Source organism: Bos indicus x Bos taurus, chromosome 17, assembly GCF_003369695.1.
Source record: "Bos indicus x Bos taurus breed Angus x Brahman F1 hybrid chromosome 17, Bos_hybrid_MaternalHap_v2.0, whole genome shotgun sequence".
In the NCBI taxonomy this organism is placed as follows: domain Eukaryota; kingdom Metazoa; phylum Chordata; class Mammalia; order Artiodactyla; family Bovidae; genus Bos; species Bos indicus x Bos taurus.
In genome coordinates, this window is record NC_040092.1 from 7,105,709 (window position 1) to 7,118,272 (window position 12,564).

Here is a 12,564-nt window from a genome sequence, read left to right on the forward strand (position 1 = left end):
CGGTGAGATGTGATTTAAGAGCCTCCCCACTTCTGCTCCTTGTATTCTCAGGGCAGGGTGACCCCACCCCAAGGAGATGCCAAGCCTGCGATGTGCTAGAACTAGTTCCTTACTGGCTGGCAAGAATTGATGCCTGAATTTTCAGGAATTCTGTGAGCCAGCTGTTATACAGCTATGTATTATTAAAAGTTGAATAATATCAACTTACAAGTAATTAAATAAATCACGTTGAAAGCAAAGGCGAGACTCTTCCTGGTGGCGTAGTGGTTAAGAACCCACCCGCCAATGCAGGGCATCTGGAGAGCTTCTGCGGCTGTTCATGTCTATCACACCCGTCTGGTGAAGACACCACATAACAGGGCTGCTCTGCAAGGCCTCCCAACGCCGCACTCCATGACGGCACACTGTTGGCTGGGCACCAGCCCCGGGGGGAGGATTTACATCAGAGAGGTTGGAAAACACTACAAGCTGGGACTCCACCTACCCCGGAGAGCCCGGTGTTAACGTGAGGCGGCACACCACAGCCCCAGCTCTCCTCCTGTGATCTGAGTCTCCCCAGGTCTAAGTTCGCTGGAACCTCCCCACTGCATCCACGTGAGGCTCCCCCCTCAGAGGGAGATTCACCAATATGGAAGAGAGCCATCCCTTCTCTGTTAGGTCTCACATTCTTTTCATTCTTTTCCCCCAAAGGTGGAAAATATACCCCAAAGTAACACCAGATACATAATTCACGAACCATATATAATTGATGTCGGGTTTAACAGAAGTAGAGCCGTAAGTGGTTGTCTATTAACTATTTATGACTCTCCCTGGGCTGCTGACGAGCCAGGCTCAGTGTGGAGATCACACCCATGCTCCCATGTTTTATTTAAACGTTATTAAAAGCACATAGTCTGCAGCCAGGCCTCCCATTCCACTCTGAATTAGGCCCCGCTGTGAAGTCGCCTCTGGGCCTCGGGAAGGTTAGGACTGGGTCTGCTGGCAGTGCTTCTGCCTTTTCCCTTTGAGTTTGGGGTTAGGCTGCCTCCTCCTCCCACCCTTGGGATCCCACTGCAGTTCTTCTGTGACCTGGGGTACAGGCCACTCCCCACAGGCTGCCCTGAGTCTCAGTTTGATCATCTGTCAAATGAGGGGGGCTTCCCTGGTGGCTCAGCTGGTAAAGAGTCTGCCTGCAATGCAGCAAACCTGGGTTTGATCCCTGGGTTGGGAAGATTCCCCTGGAGAAGGGCATGACAACCCAATCCAGTATTCTTGCCTGGAGAGTCCCATAGACAGAGGAGCCTGGCGGGCTAGTCCACTGGGTTGCAAAGAGTCAGACACAACTGAGTGACTAACACACATAGACACATACACATACAGTGGACAGTACTGTAGGCGTTACTTCGGGTTTCTGGGAGGCTGGGATTAGAGCAGTGATTATTAACAGAGTGACTCTGTTCCCCAGGGGACAGCTGGCAAGGTCTGGAGATATTTTTGTGATGACCTGAGGTGGGGCTACTTGCATGTGCTGGGCAGAGGCCAGGCATGCTGCTAAATACCCAACAAGGCACAGGACAGCCAGCATATCAGACAGTTATTTGACCCAAAATGTCAGTAATGTCAAGACTGAGAAACCCTAGATTACAGAATCAAAAGCAATATTCATTTTTATAACGCACTTGCAAAACATGTACTTGAATGATTAAATAGCATGTGTCTAAATCTTCCAAAGAAGAGAATGGGTTTGAGCCAGTGCAGCCCTGTGTCCAGATTCTATCTCCGCCAGTTGACTGGGGTGTAGGCCTTGGAGCGGTTGCTCCAGTTCTCTGATCTTGGTTTCTTTATTGGTAAAAGAGGGACAATGGCCTCCAAGGGTGAGGCTTAAAGGACAGGTCTCGGGTAAAGCCCTTACCCCAGTGCCCAGCACACAGTGAGCTGCAAAGTCCTAGCTCTCATCAACATGGCCCCCAGCCATCATGGGTGCAGGGCGGGATGCACACACGGAGCTGGTGGGCTTAGGATGTTGTCTGAGTGGACGAAGACAGAGTCATCACAGGAGTGAAAAGAAAGGAGAAAGAAAACACAGTAGCATCTATTCAGTGCCTACTGTGTGCTATTATTGGGCACTTCTCCACACACCATCTCGGTTCATCCTCACAGCCACCCAATGAGATCAGCTGTATCTTGCTCCCATTTTACAGAAGGGGAAACTGAGGTTCTGCAGTGTTCACTTAGCCACTGCAGTCTCATACTTCGAGTCCAGTGATCTTTCCACCACCCTATAGTGAGCTGAGGTGTCCTCTCCAAAAATCATATCCACTTGGAACCTGAGACTATAACCTTCTTGGAAATAGGGTCTTTGCAGATGTGGTTAAGACAAGGTCATACTGGATTAGGGGAGCTTTAAATCGGAGGCCCAGTGTCCTTAGGAGAAGACAGGACACAGAGACGGGGAAGAGACGAAGACCATGTGACGATGGGGAGTGAGATGGAACACCTGGAGCCCCCAGAAGCTTGAAGAAGGAAAGAACCTCCCCCGGAGCCTGCGGAGGGAGTGGGCATGCTGACACCTTGCTCTCAGACTTCCGGCCCCTGGGACCACGCAAGGACAAATCTCTGTCTTAAAACAACCAGTTTTTGGTAATCCGTTATGGCAGCTCTGAGAAACTAATGCAGATCCTCCTCCCCAAGATGAGCCAGAACAACTGTGTGAGGAAATGAGAGAGGAGAGACTCCATGTCCACAGCCAGACCAGTGAGAACTGGTCAGGAGGATCCTCTGGAGGAGGGCATGGCAAGCCACTCCAGTATTCTTGCCTGGGGAATCCCCATGGACAGAGGTGCCTGGCGGGCTATAGTCCATGGGGCTGCAACATGTTGGACATGACTGAGCAACTATACACAGCACCCCAAAGCTTCCAGCCTACTCTGATTCATCATTTAAGATGTTCAGATGGTACATCCTCTAGGCAAACTTCTCCAGGTCTTCCGGTTCTACCAAACCACTTCCTCTTTTTCGCTTGCATATCCCAGCCTGTATCAGAAATATTCAGAGACACATGAATCTCCTCTGGATCCTGAGAACTCCAGAAGCATAGGCCCTGGTCCATCCATGTCCGCACCTCCCAGAACATCAGGGAGATGGCACAGCCGTGTAGCAGGACGCAAACCAAAGTGTGTTGATCTGAAAGTTCCAACTTTTAAGATAATTTTTGAGCTGTTCTCTTAAAAGGTAAAACTTCAAAATGCTGTGGAAACCACTCAGCAAACAATTTCTGAGGATCTATCCTGTGCCTGACCCTGAACTGGAGACCAACAGTTGAATAAACCCACCCCTTATCTTAGAGACTCCCAGTCTAGGAAGACAAGAACACAGGCAATCATAATAACCTACGTAAATGGGGTGAACACAAGGCCATGTGGGAACACAGAGGAGTTACATAACCATGAGGGCTTCCTGGCAGTGAGCCCTGATCGGAATCTGAAAGGTTGAGGAGGCAGGCAGAGGGATGCACGAGAACAAAGGTGATGAGTCAAGAGATAACCTGACATAGGGGCAGGAGTGCCGGGCCTTCACGCGCGACTAGATCACGCGAGGTGATAAGAGGCGGACAACCAAAGGCAGGGAAACCTACAGAGGCTCGGCCTCTAGGGAGAAGCTGGGGCTCTGTTCTGAAGGCGGTGGAGGAGAGCCATGGAAGATTTCTTAGCAGGAGAGTAACACAGTAAAGATGTGCCCCTTCTAGAAGGATCTGCAGGGAGGAGCAAGCATACAGGAACAGTGGGGAGCCAAGATACAAGGTAACTGTAACAGGGCTAGTCCAGGGAGCTGCAGATTAAAATAAAGACAGAGGACACGGGGTTGAAACATGAGTGGGTGGATTTGAAGACTACCTCAACAGGATAAAATCAGCAGGCGTGGCCATTAATCTGTGTGAGCCGGAGAGAGAAGAGCCATTGTGATTTCTAGCTTGGGTCACTGGGGGACGAGCTAAGAGTGAGCAAAGGCGCCAGCTTGTAAAAGAGCCCGAGGCTCAAGGGAAAGTTAAGACTAACAGAGTCAGACCCAAGCAGTGAAGGGTAAACCCAACAGGCACAGCCTTCAAAGCCGGTGCGTCTGGCCAGAAGCCAGCAGAGGCCCGGCCTTCCAGTCACCCTCAGTTCTTTCGGTTGCCCTTGACCTCCCTTGGCTACACTGTCCTGGGGCTGAGGTGGTTTCACCCAAGCTCTGTTAACTATGGAAAAACAACAGGACATAAATCCACAGATGAGCTGTCTCGCCGCCCCAATGACAAAGGGACTTGAATGATTTAGAGCCAGAATATTCTTTTTTCCATAATGGTTCCTGGAGTCGCCAGGAATAGTACATTTACGAAAATTAATGGCAAAACCTCATTTTTCTTTTTTCTGGGACGAGAACTTCCATTGGCGGGGTAATTGATCCTGATCTGGACGTGCCGGTGCACCGGCCAAGGGTGTAAATCATTCACACGAAACAACACACGGCCCTTTAAACCAACACTGGCAGTGACAAATGGGACAGGCTGGGACAGGCGGGAAGGAACGCGAGGGCAGAGCCATCAACATCCTTCCCGCTTCTCGCCGCAGCCCAGGATGCGGGTTCCTTTGTGGGGTCTCCTGCAGCAGAGAGACCATCTCTCAGCAGGGGTGGGTTGGGAGGGCAGCGTGCTGTCCCAGTGAGAGCTTTGAGCTGGACACGCAGGGAAGCTGACCCCAGCTCTGCCACCTGACTGTGCGGCCCTGGGGTTGCACTGCATGTCCACACCTGCTGGGGTGATGGAAGCATGAAAGAAGGTGACATCTGGGACTTCCCTGGCAGTGCAGTGACTAAGACTCTGCAGCTGCAATGCAGCGGGGGGGCAGGGTTTGATCCCTGGTCAGGGAACTAGATCCCACCTGCTGCAACTAAGACTTTGCTTGCCTCAACTAAAGGTCCTGTGCATCGCAACAGAGATCTGGCAGGCACCAAATACATACACTTTTTTGTTTTAAAAAGATGACATCTGCAAAGAGCCAAAGCCCAGAGTGACCCAATCAATGTGTGTTCAGGGAACAAATGAATGAATGCTTGGCTCAGGGAGTTCAGAAATTCACCATCCCTCTCAGGGAGATTTGAACTTTAAAAACAGGAGAGGCAATGGTTACTCACAGAAAATGACTTGTGAGCAGGAGCATGATGCCAACTGGCCTTCTAAGACCCTCCAGATACCAGCACACGGATCCTTTGTTTTCCCGTGAAAGTTTGGAGCCACCACCACAGAGAAACATAGGAAATAGACAAGTAGCAGCCTTGGTGGTGTTTCTCCCTGTGGTATATGCTCTTGGGGGTGAGGGTCCATCTTGTTCCCTGCTGGTCCCCAACATCCAGCCCTGGGTTTGGCCTGGAGTAAAAACTAGGGATATATATCAACTCAAAGAATGAAAGAGCCAGAACCCTGCATGCCTCGCAGGTGAAGTCTCTCAAGAACACGCAGCACAGAGCAGCCACCCTTGTCTTATGGGGAGGAAGGGAAGAAGGCAGACTGGTGGCACAGCCCGAAAGGTGAGATGCCATCTCCTGGACACCTGGCAGAGTGCCAGGACGCCACGCCAACGGTGGGGGGGGGCCTCGGCAACAGGGCTCCCCTGAGAACTCCCCTCACCCAACTCTCCCACCAGCAGTGCTCTGCCCACACTGTCAGCTTCTACAAAAAGCAAGTACCGTCTGATTCCCTGTCCCTCCTCTCCAATGCCATCTGCGTGCCATGCCCAGAGCCGGTGTTCAGTAAATGGATAAATGAGGACATGAGGAAATATGACATCGTCTCCTCCCCCAGTGGAAATATCTATCCTGGGGCTCAAAGGCAAGGTGCCTGTAAGAAGGCAGGTGGGTTGGTGAGCTGGGGACATCCCCTATTAGGACAGGCCTGTGGCTGATGCTGTCCCTGTGCGCCCTGCCCCCACAGAAGCATTGCAGCAACAGCCGGCTGTACAGCAACGCACCCTCCCTCCGGAGGGGCTGGAAGGGGGGCCCCCTGAGAGTTACCTCCTCCCAGAACCTGTCAACACGGCCTTATGTGGGAAAAGGGTGTTTACAGATATAACTAAGGTAAAGACCTGAGATGAAATCAGATTGGATTTAGAGTGGGCCCGAAATCCAGTTACAGGTGGCCTTAGAAGAAAAGGTCGAAGGGCATGTGAGACACACACGCACAGGAGGAGGACCACGTGAAGACAGAGGCAGAGGCTGGAGTGACCCAGCCTTACGCCAAGAACCACCAGAATTTGGAAGGGCAAACAGGAACTCTACCCTGGAGCCATAAAGGGAGCGTGGACCTGCCAGTATTCTGATCTCAGACTTTGGCCTCAGAACTGTGAGAGGATAAACTGCTCTCGTTTTAAAGCACCCACTTAGGACTTCCCTGGTGGTCCAGTGGCTAAGAGTCTGCATTCCCTACGCAGGGGGCCCAGGTTCAATCCCTAGTCAGGGAACTAGACCCCGCATGCCGCAACAAAGATCAAAGATCCTGGGAGCTGCAACTAGGATCCAGTGCAGTCAAACAAATATGGATGGGGAGGCAGTGGAGGGGGCTCAGGATGGGGAACACGTGTACACCCATGGCGGATTCATGTCAGTGTATGGCAAAACCAATACAGTATTGTAAAGTAATTAGCCTCCAACTAAAATAAATAAATTTATATTAAATAAATAAACAAATAAACCCCCCAGTTTGGAGTAAATTTCCAAGGCAGCCCTAGAAAACTAATACACCACCCACCCCCAGAGACAACAAAATAAAAAGGACAGTTCAGCCTTGGTAAGCTTATCCAGAATCTTGAAATAAGAAAACAGAGAAAATGCAGGTCTAAGCAGCAAATGTGCAAGCTTTGTGCTTTAGAGTTTTGATCTGTCTATGGGGGTTGCACTGTAGCCTTTGCCATCTTTTAGGGCCGTTATAGATCTTAAGTATATGATGTCCCTGGAAATGCGAGCCATGTTCCTGGGAATGGGAGTGCGGAGAGGGAAGTTAAGAAGAGCAGAAGGGAGAGGAGAGGACAGAGAGGGAAAGAGAAAAAGAGCAGAGGGGAGAGGAGGAAAACCACCACCTGATGTGACGGGAAAGCCTGGGTGTGTGGCCAGTTAACAAAGACATCAGAGGAGAAAGGCCGGGATGCTGTCTGAGTCCGGCCAGAGCTGGCAGGAGGGGAGCTGGGCTGCATGAGAAGCAGGGCTGGTCAATGAGGAAGGTAGCCTGTCAGTGGGAAGAAAGAGCCTCACTCCCTCCTGGGGCCACTGGGGGCGAGGTGGAGTGGAGGAGCTGCCAGCCACAGGGCTCGGATTCTGTCTGGGAACCTGGGTCTCTGTGTGGAGCCTTGCCTCCCCACACGACAGGCGGGCTGCTGGCCTGTCAAGGGCAGAGCTGATGGGAGTGACACCGGCCGCGGGAGGCAGTGGCCCGAGAAATATACTTGCTGCAGGAGGACAAGGTGGTGAGACCTGTCACAGAACCAGAGTGGACCAGGAAGGAAGGAGATAATGACGGTGATTTAGAGCCCTCTGGGCCGAACTACAGCACGATACGGGTTGTGACGAGGTGCGTGGTGGCGGGCCAAGGGGGTGCCGGGTGCCTCCCAGGCCACGCAAGTGGAAACCTGGAGGCTAGGGGACAGCTGGGCTCCTGAGGGAGAGGAGGAGCAGGCTGTCTCAGGTGCTCTGTGATCCCTGCAGGAATCTGTCCTCGTGAAAATATAATCGACTATAGAGAAACCTTCCCATTGGGAAGGAAATGCAATTTAAAATGTAGCCTGAGCCACAGCAGGGGACAGGCATGGCTCAGTGAATAAAGGCAGAGACTGCAGAGCTGGGCAGAACTGAGTTTAATGTCTTACTTGTGTGTGGCCTTGAGCAAGTGAATGTACCACTCTGGGCCTCAGTTTGACACGTGTGTGTCCCTGGGCCTCGGTTTTCCCATCTGAAAATGGCAATAAGATCAGTACCTGCCTCACAGGCTTGTCACGGAGATTTAAATGAGAAAGGATTAACTCAGAACCCGGCACCTGGCCAGTGTTTAGTAAGTGGTGGGTTTAGCACAATTGCTTTTGTCTTTTATCTTTGTGGTGGTTGTTAACAGCCCAGGAAGAGCTCTCATGCTTAATAGGTATGACCTGGACAAGTCTGCTCTGTCAAGCCTCAGTTTCCTCATCTGTAAAGGGGGATAATAATTCTGACTTGGCATGGTTATAACGACTACATGACGATTACACGGTATTATGGGTCTTAGGAGTATGCAAGAGAGAAATTTAATAAATGCTGAGTCTCTCCTGTTTGCACAAGGCTGCCCTGCCTCTGGAGGAGAAAGTGTGAGGCAGGAAGACAAAAGTTCGGAGCCTGAGACGCAAAGGTAGCTGGACGCCATCCTGCAGGAGTGAACGGCACTGGCTCACTCTGGACACGCCCCCGGAGTTTGGGGCCAATGGCAGGGTCGGCTCGCAGCCCATCCCCTTCCAGTTTCTTCCCTGCTTCGGGTTTACACCACGTCCCCAGAGGCCTGCGCCTGAGGCCCTTTCTCAGCAATGAGGAGGGCTCCCCTCCTGAACCTCGGTCCCAGGACCGCACTCACCAGCTCCATGCACCGCCGGCTGGCCTCGGCCTCCCGCTGCACCAGCTCTTCCATGTCTGCCTTAAGCTCCTCCAGGCGCCGCTGGTAGTACTGGCTGTTCTCCCGCTGCTGGGACTCCGCCGCGGCCGCCTGCGAGAGCTCCTCGCCCATCTTGATCAGGCTGTCCCGAAGCCGGATCACCAGCACCTGGAGCCCGGGCAGAGAGCACACGCCCAGCCTGGAGTTAGAGGTCTGGGGCCCGACACCCGGGGGCTCCAGGAACAGAAACCCTCTGCTGAGTCTCTGCGTTTTAATGAAGTAACTAGTGTAATAACCACGATTTCTGGTACAAAAATGAAGGAAACGTAGAAAATGAGAGCTGTTACTCTGGAAGGCAGTGTACATAGTGACTGACGCCGAATTTACGTTCTGGGTTCAAATCCTACCTCCACCTATCCTCCTAGCTGTGACCCTGGGCAGGTAATTAACCTTCTGAGAGGCAGGAGTGCCTGTACCTATGTCTCAGGGATGCTGTGAGAGTTGAACACATTAAGTTATACAGAAGGCTCGGCTCAGTACCCAGCACATCCTGTGTGCTGGGTAAGGGCTGGGAATTAATATTTATAGCAGCCTTCATGCAGCTGAAGGTTTGGAAGGTGGAGTGGTGCCATGGAGAAGACATCAGGCAGGGAGGAGAGGGAGAGGTGGGTCCAAACCCCTTCCCCAAGGTGGGTTACTGTTTCCCGATTTGTAAAACAAGGAGGTTTGAGCAAGTCATCTCCCATGAGCCTCAGCTCTCATACTTTATGGCAGTCTTCTTTTTTTATGTGTGTGGAAAAGCCAGAAGGACACGATGAAACTATGAAGAGAGAGAAAAGAGCTGTGGGCATCACTGAAGACCTTAACTCAACAGTGGGGGCTGCAAAATTCATGGCCAACAAGTCTGGAACCAATCGATTCTGGTGCGCAAATACTCGAGTGCTGACATAAAATGGAGCCTGCGTGAAGATTTTAGGTCCCTGCTAAGGATTCTGAGCCCCTTTCCAGATCAGAGACTGAATGATGGTCTGAAAGAAAAGCTTCACAACTCGTTTCCTCTTTTCCCATTCAACTGGAGTTAGCAACAGTTTCAAAGGGCAACAGGAGGGTCATAAGAGGAGTGCCCAAACTGTGTCCCCAAGGTACCTATCTCCAGGACCCGGGGCTCTGCTAAATTCCAACAGTGACATCAGAGCAAAGGTGAATCTGGAGACAGAACCTGCCGTTTCAAGTTATTCTGCCATGGTTTTTTTCCTCTGCTGCTGCTAGAATCAAGCAAAAAATTATATGTGATGCAGCTCAATATTACCTATTTAGTCATTTAAAATATCATAGATCAGAGTTCCATGGAGATCTGCAGAGACAATTATGCCCTGAGGGATCCCGTGAGCAATTCCAAGAACCATGGAGGGTCAAGGCAGACAGTTTTTCTCTGGTCTTCATCCAGAGCAGCTTTCCTAGAGATCAGATGCCCAACAGAAGGTCAGGAGAAAATGTTTCAGAGCGAGAAGAGTAGCCTTCCACTGACCAAACACACGGTCACCCTGTGGGTGAGCCAGCTGGCCACAGGGAGATGAGAACGTGAGACCAGAGCAGAGCAAAGGTCAGGAGTCAGGCTTCTCTGATCCCTGATGCTACCTGCTTTATCTTTACTGACTCGACCTTTCCGGGGGCCATCTTCTCATTCTCTCCCACCTGCCCCAGGGGCTATGATGGACATCAAGTGGAGCAGCTGATGTAGAAGGTTCTGGCAGTGGTGATGGCCTCTGTAAACGTCCCATGCTGTTAGTGTACAGAGCTAACAGTGAAGACAGTCACTGAATCCCACCGCTGCCCATCCAAGTCCTGGAAACGTCCCTGACTCCCTAGCCTGAAAAGACTTCCATCCTCCAAACCTCACAGACCTCTCTCCTTATTATGGGTGTTTCAGTTCAGTTCAGTCACTCAGTCATGTCCGACTCTTTGCGACCCCATGAATCGCAGCACGCCAGGCCTCCCTGTCCATCACCAACTCCCAGAGTTCACTCAGACTCACGTCCATCAAGTCAGTGATGCCATCCAGCCATCTCATCCTCTGTCATCCCCTTCTCCTCCTGCCCCCAATCCCTCCTAGCATCAGAGTCTTTTCCAATGAGTCAACTCTTCGCATGAGGTGGCCAAAGTACTGGAGTTTCAGCTTTAGCATCATTCCTTCCAAAGAACACCCAGTACCGATCTCCTTTAGAATGGACTGGTTGGATCTCCCTGCAGTCCAAGGGACTCTCAAGAGTCTTCTCCAACACCACAGTTCAAAAGCATCCATTCTTCAGCGCTCAGCTTTCTTCACAGTCCAACTCTCACATCCATACATGACTACTGGAAAAACCATAGCCTTGACTACATGGAGCTTTGTTGGCAAAGTAATGTCTCTGCTTTTGAACATGCTATCTAGGTTGGTCATAATTTTCCTTCCAAGGAGTAAGCATCTTTTAATTTCATGGCTGCAATCACCATCTGCAGTGATTTTGGAGCCCCAAAAAATAAAGTCTGATACTGTTTCTACTGTTTCCCCATCTATTTCCCATGAAGTGATGGGACCAGATGCCATGATAGTTTTCTGAATGTTGAGTTTTAAGCCAACTTTTCACTCTCCTTTATCACTTTCATCAAGAGGCTTTTTAGTTCCTCTTCACTTTCTGCCATAAGAGTGGTGTCATCTGCGTATCTGAGGTTATTGATATTTCTCCTGGCAATCTTGATTCCTGCTTGTACTTCAGCCCAGCGTTTCTCATGATGTACTCTGTACCCACATCTCCTACAAAGCTCTGTGCTTCTGGGAAGCAGCATCTGTCTTTCATGCTCCTGAAACAAAGCCTGACACTAGTTACAAAAGAAGTGTCCCGTGCCTGTGTGGATGAGCGGGGGCTGAAGATGGGCAGAAGTGGATCAATGGATAAAAAGATGGACAGAGGGATCAAGGTCTAAAGGGGAGAAAAGCATAGAGGAAGCGAAGAAAAAAGAAAAAGGAAGAAGAACAAATGGAAGGGGGAGATGGATGGACCAACGCTGGTGGATGGAGATGGGGATGGAGGAGGTGGACGGGCCGAGTGGACGAGCAGCTAGTGGGCCGCGGAGACTGAAGGAAGGAGGGAGGGAGGGAACTCAGATGGGAGGTGGGTGAGTGATACAGATACAGACAGAGGCATACGGGAGGACAGACGGAGGGTGGGGGAAGGGTGGAGCTGGCACGAAAGCCTGCGCAGCTCTAGGTCTGGGCAACATTTACACGCCAACTGGTACCTCAAATCTCTTGATCTGCACTTTCTGGAACTCTGTCTTGTTCTCCAGGTCGCAGATGACCGCCTCCTGCCTGCTGACGATGGCCCGGTCCACGGTGGACTGCTCCAGGTACTCGATGCGCATCTGGGCCACCTGCAGCTGGGGACGCACCCAAGACGGCTACTGACCACGCAGTGGCCTGAGTCCTGGATGGGGGGCCCCGGCCAGATCTGGGGCCATCCACACCGTTCCTTCTCAGCTCAGGTGCGTACACACGAACTGCCAGACCCAGGCTGAGGATCCGGTCCCGGACCCCACCCCTCCCCGTGCCCTCAGCTCTCACTCGGGCCTTTAGCCAGTGCTTCTCTCACCTCCGGCTCTTGCCCTGGGGTCTGAGGGCAGCAAAGCTTTCGCATCAAGGACACGACTGAGAGTAGGTTTGGGAGCCAAGCACCTCTCCTGGAGTCCAAAGCTGGCTCCCCAGTCCAGCTGGCTGAGTCTGGGAAGGTCCGTGTGCTTCCCTGGGCCTGTTTACTCACTCTCATGTGTGAAGACTGAAGCACAGTAGTGCCTGGCGCATAGTAAGCACCAGCACGTGGCCACTCCTGCTATTATTTGGTTCTGCTTGTGGTCATTCTGTGCCCACAGGTATTGCTGGAAACCAGGTCACTCTGATAGCTACTCTAAGT

At 51.6% G+C, this 12,564-nt stretch overlaps 1 protein-coding gene across 4 annotated transcripts in view; it reads right to left on the reverse strand.

Annotated features, from left to right (window-relative positions):
• The window catches only part of MYO18B (myosin XVIIIB), a 232,385-nt gene that overhangs the window by 55,517 nt on the left and 164,304 nt on the right, over positions 1-12,564 (reverse strand). For all 4 annotated transcript variants that reach the window (XM_027566459.1, XM_027566456.1, XM_027566457.1 and 1 more), the window contains 2 exons: positions 11,897-12,034; positions 8,600-8,785 (listed from right to left, as the gene is read on the reverse strand). In XM_027566459.1, the coding sequence (XP_027422260.1) occupies positions 8,600-8,785; positions 11,897-12,034 (324 nt within the window). The remainder of the gene's footprint in view (positions 1-8,599; positions 8,786-11,896; positions 12,035-12,564) is intronic.